At 38.2% G+C, this 23380-nt stretch overlaps 1 protein-coding gene, 1 non-coding gene and 1 pseudogene across 2 annotated transcripts in view; 1 reads left to right on the top strand and 2 right to left on the bottom strand.

Moving 5' to 3' along the window:
• Positions 1-4829: 4829 nt before the first annotated feature.
• LOC115871434 lies at positions 4830-4970 on the bottom strand. The gene has a single exon (XR_004047301.1). It is a non-coding gene; the product is annotated as a U4 spliceosomal RNA (small nuclear RNA).
• Positions 4971-17317: 12347 nt separating this feature from the next.
• LOC101644631 lies at positions 17318-18701 on the bottom strand (annotated as a pseudogene).
• Positions 18702-23147: 4446 nt separating this feature from the next.
• Positions 23148-23380, top strand: part of NKX2-4 (NK2 homeobox 4) — a 1647-nt gene continuing 1414 nt past the window's right edge. Inside the window, exon 1 of the mRNA XM_004698145.1 lies at positions 23148-23232. Coding sequence (XP_004698202.1) covers positions 23148-23232 — 85 coding nt within the window. The remainder of the gene's footprint in view (positions 23233-23380) is intronic.

Genomic DNA, 23380 nt, shown 5'->3' with positions numbered 1-23380 from the left:
ACACAACTGCCTCTTCTCACATCGACACACAGATCACATAACCCTTCTGGGACTTCTTTCCTCTTCTAAGTTAACTTGACTTTACCTTGCATAATAAATACGGGGGCCGAAGGGAGAGAAAGAAGAGTATAAGGAACATAATTTTCTCTACACTTCAGCCCTACCGAGCACATTAGGCACATTCATTTTATAACTTGTCAAGAGACAGGTGAAACAAGCTATTTTTCACACATGGAAAAGGCCCACAATGTGTTCATTTATTCAGGTAGAAAATAAATTAACAAATTAATACTGTGACTTACCTCTGATATTTCATGCATTGCCATCTTTCAACTTCAGTGTGAGCACAAGATACAATATGTTCCAAAATGCAGAGATAATTGTTCAGGAAGAAACAGACATAGAAGTAGCCAATTTCTAAAATATTTTGGATTAAAATGAAAGACTGGACAGAGGTTAGACAAAAAACATTGTGAGAAAAACACAACACAATATATTGGAATTGGAGTCTTTTATAATTCAAAATATTCATTTTTAAAATGCCTGTAGAGTTTTAGAATCTTTAATATGGACAACATGATGCTACTATAGTACCATGAAATTGCATTTTGAAATATGATTCACTGACCAAGAGGAAAATGTAATCATTCACCAGATAGTAGTCCCTGAACAAGGTGTCATGATTTATTCAAACCTCTTAAAGATAATAGGAACATTCTGATGGTGAATGAGATAAAGAATATCTAATGTTACCATATTATCTTAGGAATTATGAATTTAGGTGTAAACTAGAACTTTAAATAGCAATGTAAAAAGGTTACAATATTGTATTAAAGTTTAAGATTTGAGACATCTTTCTTGAATGCTATGTCTGATAATAGCACAATTACATTTTTAAAGCATTTTTCATCATCATTTTAGTATGTTTATTTTCATAGAAAACAAGATATAGCTATCTTTCAATAACTTTCAGAGGTAAGTTGAATACAATTTTAATAAAATACTATAATTATACCATAGATCATGTTATAGTGTAGGTTCTATCAAGATAGTAGGGTTTTTTGAACTAAGAGCATAGTGATATAATCCTATTTAATTTAAGAAAGTAATAACTCATGTTAACACTGATAACAAAACCCCTTTGTATTTTACTATCAGGTTTCTGGGTTTTAGATTCAGGAATTTAACATCACTTTTTTTTTATTGGAGCATTATTGTCCTTTTAAAAGCTAAAACTATGCTCAACATTTCCCAAGAAAGCTTGCTTAAGGGTTGTTAATTTCGTATCTTCATTTTTAAGGTTTCTATAATTAAAAGTTTTTATTTTTACCATGTATGCTAAGGAAAAATAACCCTCTACCTCTTCATCCTATGAGCAGAGTAAAATTCTTGCTGACTTCTCAAAAATCTCCGGTTTGAAATTTTTACAAGCAGAAAAATGTAATCAAAGGACATCTGTGATGGAAGGTACTTGAGTTATACCCTGAAAAATAAACTATTTGCACATTCAATAAAAGTTTATATAGAAAGCATGAAACAAATTATTTTCTAAATATGTAGAATCATAAAGCAAGGATAGAATACCAACACTTAAAAATAATTAAATATCAAGGAATTTATGACTCAAGAGAAACTAGTATATGACAAGCTTTCACAGAAAACAAAAATTAACCATGTAGCAAAACATTAAATGATAAGAGAGTTGATTCTTTAGTTTTCTAAACCAATTTTTCATGCCATGAAAAATATTACACTCAAAGTCTAATTTATCTCAGGACCAAAGATGTTCACAAAGATATGTGTAACTAATACAAGTCAAAGAAGTCACTGAAATCAAATGTCCATTTATGCTCTCAACAGAAACAAAAGAAATAAGAAATAAATTGTCCATTCTGTCCATCTGTACGGCTGGAAGCGGTTACTGAGAAACACAGGAAATCTGAAGAGCAAGCGGCCAAGGGCAGTAACTGCTGCCTAAAGAGAGAGAATGAAATTACTGACATTGACAGAGTGATTCCGGGGGCAATGAGAAAATCATGTATCAATGAATGAAATTTCACAAAGGGAAATAGCCACAGCTTACCTACGGTTTGATACTCAACATTCTAGAAAGAAATGCATTGCTGGCATCTGAATCATAGGACATTAGTAACTAAATCACCAAGTAATGGAAAAACTCAGAGGACAGAGGCATTATTGTTAGAGGAGTATAAGGTCATTTTACTTTCTTGTGGCTGAGAAAGTCATTTAAAGTCTTTCTCAAGTTGGACTATCACGATGCCTCAGAGTAGGTGTGGCGAGCATTCACATTTGATTGTTTGGAATTTCTGACACAGTATTTTGATTTTTTTAATCATTTAGTTGGTTGTGTCCAGCGATTAGCAGGAGCATGAACATACACATTAAGGAGGCACCTGGTGGCGCAGTAGGTTGCACCTTTGGCTGCTAACCCACCAGTTGATCCAAGGGAGGAAGATGAGGTTTTCTGCTTCTACAAAGGTTCACCACCTTAGAAACCCAGGGAGCAGTTCTACTCTGCCCTGTAGCATCATTATGAGTTGGAATTAACTTGATGGCAGTAGATTTGGTTGTAAATTAACACTTTGAGGGAAGCGAACTTTTCAACATACTATGTTCTCACCTTTCAGAATTTTGAGGAACATACGAATATAAAACTGTAACTACCCAATGACTGGTGATTATAATTAGAGTCTGACTACATTTTCTTCTCCCTTTGACTGCTGTTGGCTTTTAAGCCTGTCTTCCTCCTTCCTCTCTGCCACACATCTAGCCAAGCTGATCAGAAAGCCTAGGCGCTCTCTTCTTTGTCACCTGCAGATGATTCAAGCAACAAAGGCCTGACCATACCCAGAAACCCTCAGACAACTTTCTTGCATCTGGTGCTTGGCCATGTACAGGACAGAGTGTTTCGGTTTGAAAATTAAGCACACTCAGCTAGTGTCAGGTCACAGGTAAGAATTTCCACGACCAAGAAAGCTAACTCAATGGGTGGCCAAGGAATAAGAGTTCCTGGAAACAGAAAAGAGCTGTGTTCCTTTGACCAAATTGAAAATCTGCCTACAGAAGTCCAGAGCAAAATGACATGAGTAGACCCATGTGCTCAAGCCCCATAAAAACACCAAGGTATAAGAAAAGAAAAAGAACTAACATCTCTAAGTCTAAAAATTAATCGAAGGATTACAGCAATTAAATGCTAAAAAAAGGCCATCTTTAAATAGTAGGAAAGCTTTAATAGTTGCCTACCTCCCACCCTATCTCTAGCCATTCTAAAAGAAAGCCATTTTAAATAGAGGTCACAGGCTGTAGAAGAAGCAGAGCATATTTTATCTACAAATGATTGTTTCTGCCTAGGGAATGCCTGAAGGAATGAAGAAAGACCTCTCATCTCATTTGGGGCCTGTCTCAGAAATCATATAGAGCTGAAGGGCAGCAAGCAATAACGAAAGACTATATAAGCAGTTTATGAGCATCCAACTGACGTAGAACCCATAGTTATGAACTAACCCCTGTAAAGCTTGTTACATGAACAATTCAAGGCATATAACATGGTTCATATAACAAATAGATACTACCTTGTGACACACACAACAAAACATTATTACTACTGTATTATGGGAGATGTTTTACTGTATCTTGAAGTGTTTCCTTAATGTTTTTTATGCATAGAAAACTATATGCAATGCTATATAATAATACAAGCCATTAACTAACTGATGTTAAACACAAATTGTTCTGATTTACGTACAAACTGGATTTAAAGACAGATTTAGGAAGAGAATTTGCTCATAATCTGGGGACTGTCTGCCATTGCCTGAGGCTAAAGAAGGTATTTTTTTTTTTTTTGTAGGTAAGAGAGAGTTTTATATAAAGGGTAATTTTACATTAAGAAAGCATCCCAACCCAGTCCCATTCAAGCTCATAAGTCTGATATTAGCCCATAGGTCCAATACCAACCTATAAAGTCCTCTTCAGACTCATGAAACACATGCAATGATGCCAAATGCATGACGCTCACAGGCCAGTGGGTAGAAAGTCTTTCGATCCAGTGGCGTTGTAAGCATCTCAACGCTGGCAGGGATCTCTACATGGCTTCTCTGACTTCAGAGGTTGTGCTGCATCAGGGTAGCTCCAAGTAGCTTCTCCAGCTCAGGGCACTGGGGTAGTTCCATGTGTTTTTTCAGCTGCAATGTCTCCCAGAGAGTAAGCCAAGAAAGCAATAGTGTCTCCCACCTCCAGGAAGGAATACAGGATTTTCCAGAATCCTCAGGAGGCCATGCCCACACAGAGGCCTCATTGGCTATAATCTGATTGACAGACTAGACTTCACCCCTTCACTCATAATCCTCTCAAATCCCAAACTGACACTAGATTATATAACTACCACAGTCACCATGAGTCAGAATTTACTCAGTGGTAACTGGCTTGCTTATATACACATTTTTTTCTGCCATTATTTGAAAGAAGTTATACACACGATGCCTATGAACCTTAACTACACCACTGTGTATTTCCTAAAAGTAAAGGCATTCTCTAACAACCACAAAATCAGGAAATTATCTATTATATTTTAAAAGGGAAGGAGTACTAGTGGTGTGGTGGTTACCCATTGATCTGCTAACTGAAAGGTCAGCAGTTCGAAACCACACAGCTGCTCTAAAGGAGAAAGATGGGGTTTTCTGCTCCCATAAAGTTATGGTCTCAGAAACCCACAGGGACAGTTCTACTCTGCCCAATAGGGTCACTATGAATTGACATGGACTCAAAGGCAGTGAGTTTGGAGTTTTTAGTTTTTGGATTTTTTTCTTCAGTCTCCATAGAGACCGTCAAAAATTGCCAATGCCGACTATATTTCAAGTCGTCACGGCGGGGTATTGGGAAACGTTTTCAATTAGCAATAATCGCGCCTCGGGTACATCTCATTGGCTACCATATTGCCACTTCGCAAAGCTGGAGTTTTTAGTTTTATTACAAGATGGACCCTCAAAATGTTCATGGAAAAATGTAGTTAAAAAGTAATTAATTTTTTCCATGAATTTTTGAAGCCTCTCTATTATTCTTAAAAAAAAACAAACTTTATTGGGGGCTCCTATATCTCTTATCACAATCCATACATTCATCCAGTGTGTCATATGCTGTCATCATTTTCAAAGCATTCTTGAGATAGTTATTGTGCCAACCTGGCCAATAAGCACATGTGGGGTTAATTGAAGGGCGGGAGGATAAATGGCTTGGTAAGCCTTGCCTTTCTAGTTCTTGGGTTTCTTGCTTTCTGATGATTGGACCAGGGTGCAGCTGCCTTAGCCAGTTTCCTGCTTCAGTTGGCAAAGCTCACTTCCTGCAAGACATCCTAAAGAAGCCACATGGACTTACTCTGATATAGCCCTAGGTGCTGGAGCAGCCGTGTGGAGAAGCCTGCCAGCACTGAGATGCTTACACATTCACTGACTCAGCTTTCCTCCTGCAGTCGGCATCATTGTGTCTGTTTTGTGAGATGGAGAAGGACTTTGTGGATTGGTGTCGGACATATGGGCTAATGTTGAACTTGTGGACTTGGGCAGTACTGGGTTGGGATGTTTTCTTGATATGCACTTACCCTTTATATAAAACTCTCTTATACATGAGTTTCTAAGAATTTGTTTCCCCTTGCCACTTGAGCCCCTGATATCAGCTCCCCATTTCTTCCCCCTCCCTTCCTGCCCACCCTCCCTCACGAACCCTTGATAAGTTATAGATTATTTTTTCCATATCTTACATTATCCTCTGTCACCCACTTTTCCATTGTGATCGATTCCTCCTTTCTCCCCCCACCCTCCCCTAATCCTCCTGTTATCTCCATTCTCCTTGTTGGCCCTGGGGGCAAGGTATGGAGTCTCTATCCAGGATTCCCTATATTGCAGGCTCTTATCTGTAGCAGTGTGCATGTTCTGATCCAATCTGATTTGTAAGGTAGAATTGAGGTCATGATAGTGGGGGGAAGGAAGCACTAGAGGAAGAAGAACTAGAGGAAAGTTGTATGTTCCATCGATACTATACTGTACCCTGTCTGGCTCATTTCTTCCCTGTGACCCCTCTGTAGGGAGGATGTCCAATTGTCTACAGATGGACATTGAGTATCCACTACATGCCCCCCTCCCCTCATTCACCTTGGGTATGATTTTGTTCTGGGTGTTAGATGCCTGGTCCCTGATCCCATTGACACCACATGATCACACAAGCTGGTGTGCTTTTTCCATGTGGGCTTTGTTGCTTCTGAGCTAGATGGCCTCTTATTTATCTTCAAGCCTTTAAGACTCCAGATGCTATATATTTCGATAGCTGGGCACCATCAGCTTTCTTCACCACATTTACTTATGTACCCATTTTATTTTCAGTGATCATGCCGGGAAGATGAACCTCACAGAATGCCAGAGTGTTAGAACAAAGTGTCTTTGTGTTGAGGGACTATTTGAGTCAAGGCTCAATGTCCATCTGCAACCTTAATTCTTAACATATAGATATGAGTACATAGTTCTATTCCCATAGTTCTCTCTCTCTCTCTCTCTCTCTCTCTCTCTATATATATATATATATATATATATATATATATACACACACACATATGTACATGCCTGTATTTAGACCTCTATAAATGTCCTTTGCCTCCTGGTTCTTTCCTCTATTTCCTTTTATTTTCCTAAAGAGGGTAATTTAAGCATATAATAAACTGCTAGACACAACCAACCAACCAAAATTTTTCCATAATACACAACAGTTTTTAATATAAAATCAATGCAAAATATTGTCCTCAAGCTTTGTGTTTTCAAAGAGCTTGCTACTTACAGAAGTTTCCCAATAACAGATATAAATTCTAAAATATCTCCAGCCTGTCTCTTCCCTAGACAAAACTTTTTGCAGGAGAGGGGAATTAGTTCTACAAGAATTTACACACAAGGCAGTCTCTCTCCTTTGCCTCACAGAATACATGTATGAGCTACTATGGCCTGGAACCATACATATATTCAAGAAGGACCACAAGGGTCTCATTTAGGTGTACAAGCTATGGGCTTGTAACTTATTAATATTCTTCTGTCATAGAGAAGCTCCATGCCTAATCATAAACTACAAACATAAAATGGCTTTTAGGACACCGTAATCCAGTTTCCTTAGAGGCCACCACCATTATAAATGGATAGATTTAAACTCTAGTTAGATCATCATTTGAGGAGCCCTGGTGGCATAGTGGCTACACGTTGGGCTGCTAACCACAGGGTCAGCAGTATGAAACCACCAACTTCACTTCAGGAGAAAGATGAGGCTTTCCAATCAGTTGAAACTGAAATGTACTAATAATTTAGTAGTCATTAAATGAACTATTGGTTCATCCCTTCCTCTCAAAGAATCATCAGTTTATTTAAAAACAAAAACAAAATTTAGATGGAAACTTAAAATGATCTTCAAATATGTAGAAAAGGGTAATGTGAAAGAGAGATTAGATTTGTTCTTGTAAGCGATTACAGCCTCAGAAACCCACAGGGGCAATTCTACCCTGTCCTATATAGGTCCTATGAGTCAGCATCAACTCTATGGCAGTGAGGTTTTTTGTTTGTAAGAGTAGTGAACTTTTTTCTTCCAGGATATTTAAAGGTTGTGAATCAAAGAATCTGCACACTGAAAGTTATATATTCCCACCTCCAAGGTGGTTTATATTTTACCATAAGTAAGTATGAATTGCCATTTAGCTTCCAGGTTAACATATTCAGAGTCTCTGGATAATGCAAACAATTAACTTTTGACTGTGGATCAAAACAAAAAACAAAAAAAAACCCAACCCGTTTGGAATTTAGAGCCCAACCACAAATAACTTGAAAGAAAGGGCTGGGAATCTAATTCCAGAAAATCTGTCTTTGAAAGCTCTTTGGAGCACAGTTCTACTTTAATGCATATGGAGTCACCAGGAGGCAGAATTGAGTCAACAGTAGTTTTTGTGATTTTAAATAGTTTTGTTTTCTGTGTTTAACATACTTACTCAGAGGAACATGATGCTGCATAAAATCATGAAAATTTTAGTGGCATTCCCAAACCAATTCAGTTAGGAGCGGTTTTAAAAATTCACATAAGTATCACAGATATATACATTAATGTTGAATAATGTTGCCTAAGGGTCTTCTATTACATTAAGATCTGCTTACATGTAAGTTCCACTAATAGATAATTTGCTGCCAAAGAGAACAAGTTTAATCTCCCTCTCACATTATCCTTCTCTATATATTTAAGGATAATTTTAATTTCCCATCTAAATTTTGTTTATTTTTAAATGAGCTAGCGATTCTTTAGGGGTGAGGAGGATGAAGGTATTGAACAAACACAAACTTCTACTATATAATCAACAGTTTATTTAGTGGTTAGTAAATTCTTAGCGCATTTTAATTTCAACACATAAGACTTTGGAAGTCATCACTTCTACCCTTACAAGTAGAAAATTAAATAAATGACTTCTTGTACCCATGGGAGAACTGAATATGCAACACAAACCACCACCATAAAATCTGGAAGGTAAAGTAACTCCAGAGAGTCACAACAGGGATTTGCTTACTGGGAACAAAAAAAAAAACCACTAGAGACATAAAATTCAGGAACACTTAAATGTTAAACTTGGTGAATTACTAGTGGCTAAATGTAGACTAGCATAAAAGTGAGTAACTCCTGGGGGCCATGATTTTGTGGGTTGTACAAGCAGTAACCCCATCAGGCATTCAACTGAGTGGATTTTAACAAACTCTGGATAGTCTTGAGAAGAATGTGCTCATGCCTGGATCAAGAGACAGTTGAACAAACAGAACAATGGAATACTGCCTGGTTTAAAATCAGGAGAGGTGTGCATCCTCTCACCATATTTATTCAATTGTATGCTGGCAAATAATCAGAGAGGCTGACTTATATGAAGGATGCAGCCTCAAGATTGGAGCAAGGTGTATTAACAATCTGCAGGTGATACATACAACCTTGCTTGCTGAATTTGAGGACTTGAAGCACTTGCTGATCAAGGACTGCTGCCTTCAGTACAGATTAAGAATCAATATACAGAAAACCAAAATTCTCTCAATTGGACCAGTAGGTAACATCATGAAAAACTGAGAAAATGTTGAAATTGTCAAGGATTTCGTCTTCCTTGGATTTGTTAGGTTTCTGGAGTGGGTTATACCTTGGTTCTTTGCTTTGCATGCTTAAAGAATTCACGCCAAAGCACTCACCCAAGTGAGTTTTTATGAAGGTCAGAACCCTGTGAAAGGGTCGTTCAACCCCCAAAGGGGTGGCACCCACAGGTTGACAATCGTTGCTCTAGCACCTACAGCTATAGCAAATATAAAGCACAACCAGCTAAGATAGAACTTCCTACTAAAAGTCCATTTCTCTTTATTATCTGATTCAGTTCTCAACAAAAATTATGAGGCATGCTAAAATGCGAGAAAAATCAGTATTCCACAAATCACTGCAATCTCCTATGGAACCCAAGAACCTTTAAGGAAATGGCTCATGTTTGGTTCTGGAAGTTGTCAAGTTCTAAGTTCAAAGTTTATACCTCTCTTTGGAGGATACTCCTTATTCATACCAAATTAGCAGTGTTGAGTCACAAGGCTGGTAAATCAGATCTTGTGGTAGACTGTCTATTCAAATTCCCCAAACTGGAGACCTGATAGAAGAGAGCTAGATGTAGGATCCGGAGTAAAAGGCCAAACTGTCCCAAAGCTACTCCGTGCAACTGCAGACAGGAAAGGTCTCGCTTTGCCAGGTGAAGTAGCTTACTTCAATGTAGCTACCTGAGTCCCAGGAGCAGGCATCAGATCTGTGTTAGCCACTGGTGACTCAGCACTAGTCTTCTGCACAAGTTCAGTCAGAAAGAGAAGTCACAAAGATGGCATCTTGACCACATCTGGGGCTTTGGTGGAGGTTTTGGTTTTGCCAGCTGATATCAATAAGTAGGGGACCCATTGATTACGTCCACGCATCTTAAGGTGGGCCACGTCTAACCTCAGCCAGCTGTTTCCCAGCTTCTGTTTCTCTCAATTAAGCAGAGAGCTGGCATTTTATCTATTAAAGGAATAATTTAAAACCAAGAGTTAGTTCTTGTTTGAACACAGACTATAATTACAGCTGTAGAGGCCAGAATGTATAACAAATCACAAAATGAAGGGCTAAATTCCTTAGAGGTAACATCAGGGGTGCTCAATACATCGATCGCGATCTACCAGTCGATCATAAATGTAGTGTGGGTAACTCCCATGACATTAAAAAAATAGACGTAAAGCGATCAGCAATCCCGTCACTTAAATGATATACAGGGCAGCCAATCATATGTAATCTTAGGTGTCAAACGCATGCGCAAACAACTGCGCTAAGTGCAGCAAAACTGACAAACTAAGTTATCACCAATTTTTAGACCTTGTTTTTTTTTTTTCTCTTAAAAGTAAGAAAGGGTATTAAAATGAGTGGAGGAGCTGGACCAAGTAAGAAGACAAAAACGTATCCCTTTCATACAGAATGGAAGATTTTGACACTACAAGCCAACATTCAGCTGGAAGTCCAGAGTGCAAGAACAGTTCTGGAACTTACTCACAGAGGGAAAGTAACAAAACAAGAAAAAACGTGCTACCTCCTTGAGGTAGTTTATTGTGCCAACCTGGCCAATAAACACATGTGGGGTTAATTGAAGGGTGGAGGGATAAATGGCTCGGTGAACTTCGCCTTTCTAGTTTTCAGGTCTCCTGCTTCCTGATGGTCAGACCAGTGTGTAGCTGCCTTAGCCAATTCCGTGCTTCAGCTGTCAAGACTCACTTCCTGCAAGACATCCCCAAGGAGAAGCTGCATGGACCTACCCTGACGCAGCCCTGGGTGCTGGAGCACCCTGTCAGTGCTGAGATGCTTACACGGTCACTGATTTGGCTTTTCTTCTGCAGTCAGCATCATTGTGTGTATTTTGTGAGATGGAGGACTTTATGGATTGGTGTCGGACATATGGGTTAATGTTGGACTTGTGGGCTTGGATTGCACTGGGTCGGGTTGTTTTCTTAATGTGCACTTAACCTTTATATAAAACTCTCTCTTATACATGAGTTACTGGGGATTTGTTTCTAAAGTACACAGACTAATATACTTCTTGACTGCACTATTCGGCTCTACTTATTTATGTGAGTCAGCCTTTTCCCACATAAAGATCACTAAGTCCAAGTAGCGTTCTACCATGACTGATTAGCATTTGGAAGTGTGCTTAAAGCTGGCTGTCAGCAGCTGCTGTCCGGACTGTGCATACCTGGCTCATTCCATTCAATGCAAGTCATCAGAGTAAACTCAGGTAATGACAAAAAATGTACATAGTTAATTGAGTTGTGTTGTGCAATATGGACTCATGCGGTTATGCAAGGTACATAAACATACACCATATATATAAAGAATTCTCAATGCATTTGTGAATAAATGTAATAAATAAATATAAATGTTTTGCATTTTTGTAGGTGGTAGATCATTTTGACTTGATCATTTTATAAGTAGCTCACATGCTGAAAACATGTGAGCACCCCTGGGTAAGATAAGTTTGCTTCATCTGATTCCACCAATGTCTCTACCACAAAATTACTGAATGAAAGCGATTCAAATTACTTTATAGGACACATGCAAATGTAGCAATCTATGTTAGACAAAACCCACTTGATTCCAGCTTATCTTATAGGGTATAGTAGAATTGCCCCTTTGGGTTTCTTAGACCAAATCTTTATGGGAGCAGACAGCCTCTTCTTTCTCCTGTGGAGTTGCTATGAGTTTCTGTGGCTACCAGCTCCACATGTTACCCAACAACTTAGCCAGCGGGGGCAATTCATGATGAGACTTTCTTTGGTATGAAAAGTATTTTTCATAAGCATTTCCCTGTATAGCCATGTACTACCTATGCAGTTAATACAATCACAAATGGCATGTTGAATAAATTGAATATTCTCCATTTCTCCTTATAAAAATAGGTAAAACATATATAACCTGATTTGCTAAGGTACATACCCAAGAAATATTTTATGCCACCTATTTTTTTCCTTCCTAAGGAGAGCAATTAATCAATACTTGTAAACACTAAGCCTGAGTATCAGATGAAAATTATTTGCAAAGTCACTGGAAACACCAGCTTTCTCTAACATCTTTATAAAGCAATTCCTAGTCACTGTACCCACTACCCTTTTAATCGCTACAAATTATGAGGAAGAGCTATATCAAGGCAGTCTGTCATCAATTATGTACACTGTAGCTTAATTATATATTCACAATCATGGCTTGTCCTAAAGAAATATTGCACTCAAGCAAGCCAATTCTAGAAGAAATCATCATAAACATAAGACTATAGAACAGTGATTCTCAACCTTCCTAATGCCACGACCCTTTAATACAGTTCCTCATCTTGTGGTGACACCACAACCATAAAATTACTTTCATGCTACATCATAACTGTAATTTTACTACTATTGTGAACTGGGGGACCCCTGTGAAAGGGTTGTTCGACACCCAAAGGAGTTGCGACCCACAAGTTGAGAACCGCTGCTATAGAAGAACAAAATTTCATGTGATTCCACTTTTTTCCACAGTATCTTATGTATTTATAATGGTAAGTCCATAAGAAAACTCACAATATTTTAAAACAATTACTTTACAAAGTATCCTATTACCCATATTCTCAACTCTCAATTCACTGCCATCCAGTCAATGTTGACTCATAACAAGCCCCCTTTGTGGGTTCCAAGACTGTAACTATTTAAAAGGAGTAGAAAGCCCAGTCTTTCTTTCACGCAACTGTTGGTGGTTTTGAACTGCTGATCATGTAGATCACAGCCAACACTAAACCAGTACACCATCAGGGTCCCAAATTCTAAAAAATTTAAATACAAAATTCAACCGTAATATAATCTTCATGGTTATCCAATTGAAAAAGGAACTTTAAGTATTTTAAAGACTTTTAAAACTACAACAAAGAAAAAATCTTTCACTTGAAGTATACCAACTATCCTTTATAAAAAGGTATTTTTAACCATTGTTCTTGAAATAACTGTAAACTTATTGAAAAGTTGCAAAAACAGTGTACAAAATTCTTGTTTATTTTTCACCCAGATTCCTCAGTCATAAACTTTTCTCTTTTGTCTTTTCATTTTCACTCTTTTTCTTCCTCTATCTTTATCAGCCTCTTTTTGTCACTCCTTTTGGGAGGACTATTTGATATTAAGTTGCAAATCTGATGACCTTTAAATAGTTTATTGTATTTTTCTTAAAACCAAGAACATTCTCATACAGAGCCATAGTACACCATCAAAATCTAGAAATCAGCACCAATACTATAATACCATCAAATCCATTCACTTTAGTCAGATTTTTTTTTAATTCACAACTTCTTTTCTGTATCGTTCCCATTTTATATGTGTTGCCGAAGTGAGTTTTTGTGAATTAGCGGGGGATGGGAGGGTTACATTCAGATAGTCAATTTCATATTCAACAACTTAAACTACTTACCAAACCTCCCAATAGCTTGCCCTGCCCACCTTTTGATTTCTCTTAGCCCTCTTGATTAGAAAGCTCATGTTAACACCTGTCTACTGTGTAGTCCAGGGGTGGGCAAACTTTTGAGACAAAAGAGCCAATCCTGTCCCTCATAATAATTTAAAGATTACTCAACAGCCATAAGCATAGTTTACAAATAATATAATGAAATCACCAATTATCTGAATAATATCCTTTTTTTTTCTCAATTTCACTTCAGAGCCACATGCACTTACTGAAGGAGCTGCATATGGCCCAATAGCTGTAGTGTGTTGACTGGTTCTAGCCTATTGCTTTACCTTCTCTGGCCCAGCCTCTGTCACCATTTATTCTTAAGGTTAGTTGTTTTATTTTTGTTACTGTTTGTTTTAACTTATTTTGAATACATGTCCTTTTTTATTCAAAGATGATTTAGTCTATCTTCTACTAAAAGACTTACTGACATCCAGTTGACTGTTTTATAGAGTGACCCTCTGTAGGTAAAAGAATACCTCCTTGGGTTTCCCAAGACTGGAAATCTTTAGGGAGTAGACAGACTCACATTTCTCCTGTGGAATGGCTGGTGAATTTGAACCATTGAACTTTAGTTACCAGTCCAGTACTTAACCCACAGTACCATCAAGGTATACTGCATACCAATGATAAATTGCTTTTATTTAAGCTGGTGCCAATTTTTCAAGCCATTCCTCTGCCTTTTTTTGTGTTTGTTTGTTTTTTGGTCAAATTCCAATGGCTAGTGGCACTTTTGTGAAATTTTCATTATTTCTTCAGAAATAAAAAGTTTGAAACACCTTTTCATCATTATCTTGATATAGTTTCCTACACAATAACAAAAGTCAAATTGTATTTATCTAGCACTGCAGTTTAAAAACCATAGTAAATATTAAATTTACTGAAGAATCAGATCCCATTATTTGTATACTTCTTAAACTGGGCATTTGAGGGCAATAATTAGTACTTGGTAATTTTCATATCCTTCTATTTTACTAGGTTGCTTCTTTTATGTTTGTTTTTGAAGAACCCTTATCAGGCAACTTTTTATTAGTCAAATTCTAATAGTAATCATTGTCTGAATAAAATAAACAAACATATTTCACATTAAGTTTTTAATGCAAATTACTGAACCAATAATAAAAATGCTTAAAACCCACCCAAACTAATATTTATGTGGTGAATACTAGCTTATTGCTTCCTTTCCAGCATCATTCTCAAGTGAGAATTAGGGTGATCGTGACATTGTGAGGTGCCACCCAGTTGGGCTGACTCATTGCTACCCTACGTGCAACTGAATGAAACACTGCCTGGTGCTGTATCACCCTCACAACCATGGTCACATTTGAGCCCATCATTGTAGCTGCTGTGTCAATCTCATTGATGGTCTTCATGTCACTGTCTCTCCACGTCATGGAGCACAATGTCCTCTCCTAGGGACTGCTCTCTTCTGACAACATGTCCTAAATATATGAGGCATAGTCTCGCCATCCTTGCCTCTAAGAGAATTCTAGCTGTACTTATTCCAAGAGAGACCTATTTGTTCTCTTGGTAGTCTACAGTACGTTCAATATTCTTTGCCAGCACGATTCAAATGCATTGATTCTTCCATCTTTTTTATCCAATGTTCAACTTTCACATACATTTGAGTCCATTGAAAAATACCATGGCTTGGGTCAGACACTCCTTGGTTTTCAAAGTAACACCCTTGCTTTTCTATCCTCTGAGGATGTGGTGCAGCAGATTTACCAAATGCAATACATCTTTTGATCTCTTCACTGCTGCTTCCATGAACATTGATTGTGGATTCAAGCAAAATACTCAACAATGTCTATCTTTTTTCCCTTAATCATGACGTTACCCATTTATCCAGTTGTGAGGATTGGGAACTTGTTTACATTGAGTTGTAATCCATAAAGAAGGTGGCCATTCTTGATCTTCATCAGCAAGTGCTTCAAGGCCCCTTTATTCTTAGCAAGCAGGCTGTCATCAGCGCATCAAAGCTTGTTTGTTTAAAAAGGCTTCATCCAATCCTGATGCTGTATTCTTCTTCATATAATACAGCTTCTCTGGTCATTTGTTCAGCAACAGATTGAATGAGTATGGTGAAAGGATATAACTGACACACCTTTCTTGATTTTAAACCATTCAGTATTCCCTCAATCTGTTCTCACAACTGCCTCTTGATCCAGGTAGATACATACAAATACTCTTCAAGCATTTCTTCAATATTAGCAGTACACAGAATAACAAAAGTGAACCATATTGGGCAAGTTATTTCTAATTACATTGTTGTCATAGTTATTTCTTGTAAAATATATACAGTAAAACTGTTTTTATAAGACAATCAAATAAATAATTTACCAAAGCCTAAAAGTTGGAATTTCTCCCTCAAGTAAGTCATGGTAGTGTAAAGACTGATAATTTACCTAGTGTAAAGACTGATATTTTCCTTCATAACTAACAATTGAGAAATTTTAAGTACAAGATGAAACATCTTTAAATGCGACTTGTGGGAAAAAAAAGAATTTATATTAAGTTCACTGAACTATTCAGATTAGAAATAACTGAGGGTATATGATGATAAAATAATAAAAGTATAATATTTATTTTTTGAAAAGCTGGATCATTCACTCTAAGCAGAAATGTGCAGTGGTTAATTCAACACAAAATTGTAAATAGAAAATTGATTTTGTTGAAAACTCAAAAGTGTTTTTTTCCAATACAATCACTCAACATTATTTCAAAACATCTTTACGTCTAAAGTTTTCGAAGGGACTGCTCAATAAAAATGCTATTGTATTCTAAAAAGTTTTAAACTCTTTATGTAAGTAAAATATACAAATAAACTAGCTATTATCAAGATTATTCTACCTTACAAAGCTGGCTGGACGGGAGGATAGCAACTGGAAACACAGGGAATCCAGTATAAATGACTCCTTCAGGACCAGTGGTGAGAGGGGCGATGCCTGGAGGGTGAAGGGAATGTGGGGTAGAAAGAGGGAACCAATTACAAGAATGTAAGTATTGCCTCCTCCCTGGGGGATGGACAGCAAGAGAAGAGGGCGGAGGGAAACATCAGACAGGGTAACTTATGACAAAACTGTAATAATTTATGAACTATGAAGGGTTCATGAGGGAGGGGGGAATGAGGAGGGAGGGGGAAAATGAACCACTGATATTAGGGGCTAGAGTGGGAGGCAAATGTTTTGAGAATGATGAGGGCAACAAATGTGCATATGTGCTTGACACAATGGATGTATGTATGGATTGTGATGAGAATTGTACGAGCCCCCAATAAAATAATTAAGAAAAAAGAGATTATATTTCAGTTTTCCTCATATAATGTACTTCCTTATTTGCTTTGAAAAATTAATCATAAAAAATTAAAAATTCTAGCTAAAATGTGTTCTAAAGTGAGAAAATTGTGACAGAGTGGCCCATTTTCATAATTTGAGTCCACTGTTAGAATCTAGTATTATTCTCTATCAAAAAACCAAACTCACTACCTGCCATCAAGTCCATGCTGACTCATAGTGACCTGTGCGTTTCCGAGACTGTAACTTTTTTAATTCATTAAACTTTGTTTTAATGGGTCACAAAATTCTGTGACAAATTTTTGGTCAAGCTGTTTTCCATTTAAAAAGAACTGATTTTAAAAACTAAAAACTTAAAACTGCCATATTAAAAAAATGGTCCACAAACATTTGTTTCCTTCTGCAGGCTTTATGATGCACTATTATTATTAACCAATCTTTTACTATTGAACTTGAATGGCCAATTGAGAGAAACAGTTCTGAGACCCTTCTTCCACCACTGATAAAGAATGGCACGGCAGGTGTGATAGGTAATATTCATTTAGCCTTCTGGGCAGGTTGGTGACTTTGCCAGCTCCAGCAGCCTTTTTGTCCACTGCCTTGATGACACCCACAGTAACAGTCTCTCTCAGAACTCCAACAGCGAAATGCCCCGAGGAGGATAGTCAGAGAAGCTCTGCACATACACGGGCTAGCCAGGTACCAAGCCAACGATGGATGGCAGCATCACCGGACTTCAAGACTTTGAGGACTTCTTCCAGCTTTTTGCCAGACTGGTGACCAGTCTTCTCTTTGAGTTCAGAAAGCGTGCAAACAATGTGGACAGTGTGCCGCATTCAGCACTGGTTTGGCCTGAATGGTTCAGGATGATCACCTGAGCAGTGAAGCCAGCTGTTTCCATTGGTGGGTCATTTTTGCTGTCACCAGTCACGTTGCCTCTTTGACAGAGACATTCATGACATTGAAGCCTACATCGTCCCCAGGCAGAGCTTCACTAAAAGCTTCATGGTGCATTTCAACAGACTTCACTTCAGTGGTAACACTTACTGGAGCAAAGGTGACCACTATGCCAGGTTTCAGAACACCAGTTTCCACTCTGCCCACAGGGACACTGCCCAAAGCGCCAATTTGGTAAACATCCGGAAAAGTCAGGCACAGGGACTTGTCAGCTGGGTGAGTTGGTGGCATAATATGATCCAGAGCTTCAAGCAGCGCAGTTCCACTGGCATTGCCATCCTTACGGGTAACCTTCCATCCCTTGAACCAAGACATATTAGCACTTGGCTCCAGCATGTTGTCATCACTCCAACCAGAAACTGGTTGAAATGCTACTGTGTCAGGGTTGTAGCCAATTTTCTTAATGTAGGTGCTGACTTCCTTAACGATTCCCTCCTATCTCTTCTGGCTATATGTTAGCTCAGTAGAATCCATTTTGCTAACATCAACAATAAGCTGTTTCACACCTACTGTGTAAGCCAGAAGGGCAGGCTCCCATTCTTGGCGATTCCAGCATCAAGCCCCCAACACCAGCACCAACAATGAGGACAGCACAATCAGCCCGTGATGTTCTTTCATAAAGTCTCTATGTCCAGGCGTATCGATGATGGTCATGTGATATTTGCTGTTCTCAAATTTCTCAATATCATCATCTCTCAATATTGATGATGCCACGTCATGTTCAGCTTTCAGTTAATCCGCAACCCAGGCAGCCCTGAACGAGCCTTTCCCACCTCACCAGATTCCTTCCCCAAGCTGCCTTGTGACGGCCTTGCTAGAATCGATGTGCCCAATGACAAGGATATTGATATGGCTATTGTCCTTTCCCATTGGCCTAGGTTTTATTTTTTTCTCCAAAAATCATTTTATTAGGGGCTCATACAACTCTTATCACAATCCATACATACATCAATTGTGTAAAGCACATCTGTACATTCATTGCCCTCATCATTGCCAAAACATTTGCTCTCCTCCTAAGCCCCTGGCATCAGCTCCTCATTTTCCCCTCCCTCCCCGCTTTCCCCTCCCTCATGAACTCTTGATAATTTATAAATTATTATATTGTCATAGCTTGCACTGTCCAACGTCTCCCATCATCCAGTTTTCTGTTGTCTGACCCCCAGGGAGGAGGTTATATGTAGATCCTTGTAATCGCTTCCCCCTTTCCAACCTACCCTCCCTGGTCTAGGCTTTTGCAATGGTTTTCACTTCCACCTGTATTCTGGCTGAAAATCCGTTGTGAGGAAGGAAATAAAAAAAAAAGCTGTAGGCTGTAACTCTTTACATGAGTGGAAACCTGAACGTTCTCCTGAGTAGCAGCTGATGGTTTAGATCTACTGACCTTGTGATTAGCAGCCCAACCTACAGCCCACTATGCCACCAGTGCTACCAAACAACAAGAATCACTGCCAACTCATAAAGACCTTACCAGTTGGTGGCTTGGAACTGCTGACCTTGTGGTTAACAGCACAAGTCAGTAACCCACTACACCACCAGGGTTCCAATTCAAATTATCTGAATCTCAAGCAAGGGGTGACTTAAAAAATGACTAAAGAATAGTCAAATTGCAAGGAAATTTCCATATACCTGGAGTCTACAAATCTTTTTTGTCTAGAAACTTTTTGAAATCTTGTGGGGAAAAAATTCATCGAAGAATTTCTGTGTAATATAGAAATAACAAAACCATGTAAGTATAAAATTACAAGAGATCTTAAACAATTTAAATGAACATTTAAAACAGAAAGCATCTAGGGATACTGAAAATAAATGAGAGCAGGTTTCAGTAAGATTGGTTAGCAAAAATAATTAAAATAAGTCTTCTGTTTCATCTCTATAGCAGTTTTACTTGCTTATGACTTCCAACTTTGTCTTTATTTCTTCCTAACTGGAAAAATAATTTTTTAGAAGTTACTTCCACAAAATAAAATTTTATTAATCAAATTGCTTCACAGCTACTTTAAATGAATCAGAAATGTACAAAGTGTTTCACATCTAGAAGGCATTATTCTTTTGTATCAAAAATAAGTGTATATCTTCACATTCAGTTTATCTTTATCAGAAACTTCACACATTGGAAATTATTTGCCACCCTAGAAATTCAAGGAAAATTTCTCTAATCACAGGTTAGAATTCCATTTCAAAAGGGCTTTGATAATATCTCACAGTTTCTCAACTCCTCTTTGTCCCCTTTCTCTGGGGAAACAAATTCTAGTCTTGCTAACGTAAGAAATTTTCAATAAATTTCACATTTTCTTTAGAAAGCCAAGAAACCCCACTGGAAATTTCTGGAGTCCACAGATCTTTGTGTCTAGGAAATGTTTCTATGTCTGTCACAGACTATACATTTTCAGTGTTACGTTTGATGCATGAAACTACAAAAACAGAACAAAATCCTAAAATACGAATTAAAAAACAAGATACCAAACAGTGTACAGGTCTTAGACTGATGACAAGGTTTGGTTCCAAGAAGTCCATTGGAAGTCAGGTAATGACAAACATCGCATACCTTGTTTGTTTTCCAGTGTTCCTTAATACAGCCATGTATTAGTATTTTACAAATCTGCTCTTCATTTGCCTCAGGAGGTTGGAAACATTACATATATATTTTAACTTATAAAAACATACAAATTACTAACTATAAATGTCAACAATAACAAAAAATGCCAGTTCTAAATGTCATAACTTAGGGGTTACCTGGGTAAAACATGTTAGTGTGCTTCAAGCTGTATAGACAATTCCAGAAGAAACAGTGACACTCATGGACTCTGAGGAGAGGAACTAGGAGACTGTAGGACAAGAGTAAGAAAGAAATCTTATTTCACTGTATCCCTTAGGTGGTATTTGCATTTTGGGGGTTTTTTTGTGTGTGTGTGTGAGGGCTAACATTATTTTTAAAAAGGACACTTTTTAAAAACAAAAAGGATACTGGGGGCTGGGTGGTGGGAGCCAGAGGTCCAAAAGAGAAATGACTGAGAGATACATTTCCTGTGAAATCCAATTTACTCATAGTATTTAAGAATCTATTGAGCATACATTTTTACACATAATTTAGGCAGACAATATAATTAACTGAATCTGATTAACAGCTTCAATGGGAATGCTAGCCAGATTGTTTAAACCAATAAATGCCTGTATATAAATGTGCATATACCTCCTCCAGATTTGTCCTGTTTTTAGAACCATCTGCACAGTGTTTCCAGCATGTAGGTAAATGAGACTAAATGACTGATATGGAGAAATGTTGAAGATTGTGGAATTCCCTTTTCTTCACAACCTTTTACCACCAACAAAAGAGTAGCGTTTGTCATATCAAAGTCCTAAGAGCGACTCTCTTCAGAGAACTTCCAGTCATAATAAAGTGCTCTTGTTTAAAGATGGGAGTCTTACCAACATAAAAACACTTGTAGCAGGACCCAATATGGTAAAAATGAAAGTGTAAACACTTTTTCAGTTTGGGCAACATAATCTATGTGGAGAATGAGATAATGGGCGTTATTTCTGCAGTATATTTGAGCTTTACAATACATGATTTGGAAATTATTTCTATATTCATAGATATAATGACAACTATTTTTTACTTAATCTACTTTCTCTGAGAAAAATTTGGAATGCAAAAATTTCTTCCCTTTTTTAAAATTTAAGATAATAAATACATGTAAACAATATAATTTGAATTGAACCAGAAAGTTAAAAGACAAATAGGAAAAAATCAGAAAAATCAAAACCACTTAAATAAACACAAAAATGCTTCATACCACTAACTTTTAAAGAAAGAAAGGTAGGCAATTCCAGTGTGGGTGAAGCTGAAGAGCTAGCCCAAGTAGCTCAAGCTCAGGAAAGACCTGTAAAAGGAACATCATGTGAACATTGTACAAGAGGAAGTACTTTTGCCAAGTCATTAACCGAGGTCTGCAAATATTTCATGTAACTGTCTTTTATTCTTTTAGCATTCCTAAATATGCCTCCTTGTCACATTCTCCCCATTGGTGATCCTACTGGCTTATCCCTCTAGAAGTGGCAGGTTATTTGCAAAACCAAATGGAAATGGACAAAGAAATATGAGCAAACCCTCAGAGGACATTACAAGAAAAAGGCTGAAACTAAACTGTTAAAAGAATAAGTCACAGTGTTTATAAGGCTATCAGGTTAAACTTAGCTATTCACACACCTTTAAAAAAGAAAAGCAATAAAATCTTGCTTAAGAAAGCACAAACCGGGTTTTGCTTTTTCCTGTCGGCAAGCTCCAAGAAAACCCTAAAAGCTGCATTGTGTCCCCTACCATTTTTTAATTACAAGATTGTTTTCTTGTACTACGAAACGTAACCAACATGCTTGGTATACTTCTTTTGTCTTACTTACTCTTTGTCTTGTTCAGCTTTTGGTGAGGGTTCGCAATGTTAAGTTTTTCTGTGCTCTGCAGGTAAATTCCCTAATTAGAGGGTCGCAAACTTTTCTTTAAAATTAATCTACTTACCGGGTTTTGTTTTTTTCAAGGGCAAACTACTGTTTTGACCTGATCTCTGCATCCATTTCATATTCCTTGACCAGGTTCACAGAAAGACCCGCTGAAAACACTTTGGATTTTTCTTGCCCGCTCACTGGATCGTGGTAGCAGTTTATTTTCTTGAAAAGGAAGGAGAATGAGGGAGGGGACACAAAGGAAAGGCAAGAACTTTACAGGTGCAAGTTGAACAAGATAGAGTCTAGAAATAAAAATGTACTCTCTTTCCCTCGTCCTACTTCCATCCCCACCGAGTGAAAACAGAATACGTACAAGTTAGCATCTATTTGTGTCTCTGTTATGTGTTTTCTCTCCCCTTTGGATTTGGATACTTTGAGCTAATTTGGAAGTGCCCGTTTGGTTGCCCACAAAGTGATGCTTAAGGGTCTAAAGATGCATACATTAGGGAGCCGTACAAAGGCAGAGGGCTGTCATTGTACCACTTCTCTTTATGTGCCTCTATGGTGAGACCCAAGGGTCTTTTTTAAATAACACTTTTTCCCTTTTCTTTTTCTTTTTCACACTTTAGCTGATGGAGTGGGTGAAGGGCTGGCCGCTCAAGAGGGCAAGGTGAGCCCTGCAAACAACTCCCTAACTTAGGAGCACGCCCTCCTCCCCAATTACACACTGGGCTTTGCAAGGGAGACACTTTAGAAAAATCAGGACGCGGTGGGGAGAAGCGCGGAGTCCTTCGCTCCCTGCCTCCACGCCAGTCCGGGAGCTTCTACGTCTTGTGCTCCGCGCGGTGATAACTGCCTGGGATCCGGTCGGGAAGAATGAGGAAAGCCAAGGGCAATGATCTTTCCAAGAAACACCAACAGACCCCTTTACCTTTCCTGGCCTCCATGATGGCAAACGGGGGTGGGTGTGCGAGAAAAGATGTCAATGACCATTGTTTGCTCGTTCGCGAGGTTGCTCCGCCCCTCGGGGCTGTCGTCAACCTGGCGCCCGACTAAAATCCACCTCAGACGCCCGCGCTCCGGTGCTGGCCGCCGACTCCGGTCCCGGG

This window comes from Echinops telfairi, unplaced genomic scaffold, assembly GCF_000313985.2.
Source record: "Echinops telfairi isolate 266 unplaced genomic scaffold, ASM31398v2 ScPeMD7_5592;HRSCAF=6446, whole genome shotgun sequence".
NCBI lineage: Eukaryota > Metazoa > Chordata > Mammalia > Afrosoricida > Tenrecidae > Echinops > Echinops telfairi.
This window is presented reverse-complemented; position numbering and strand designations above follow the sequence as displayed.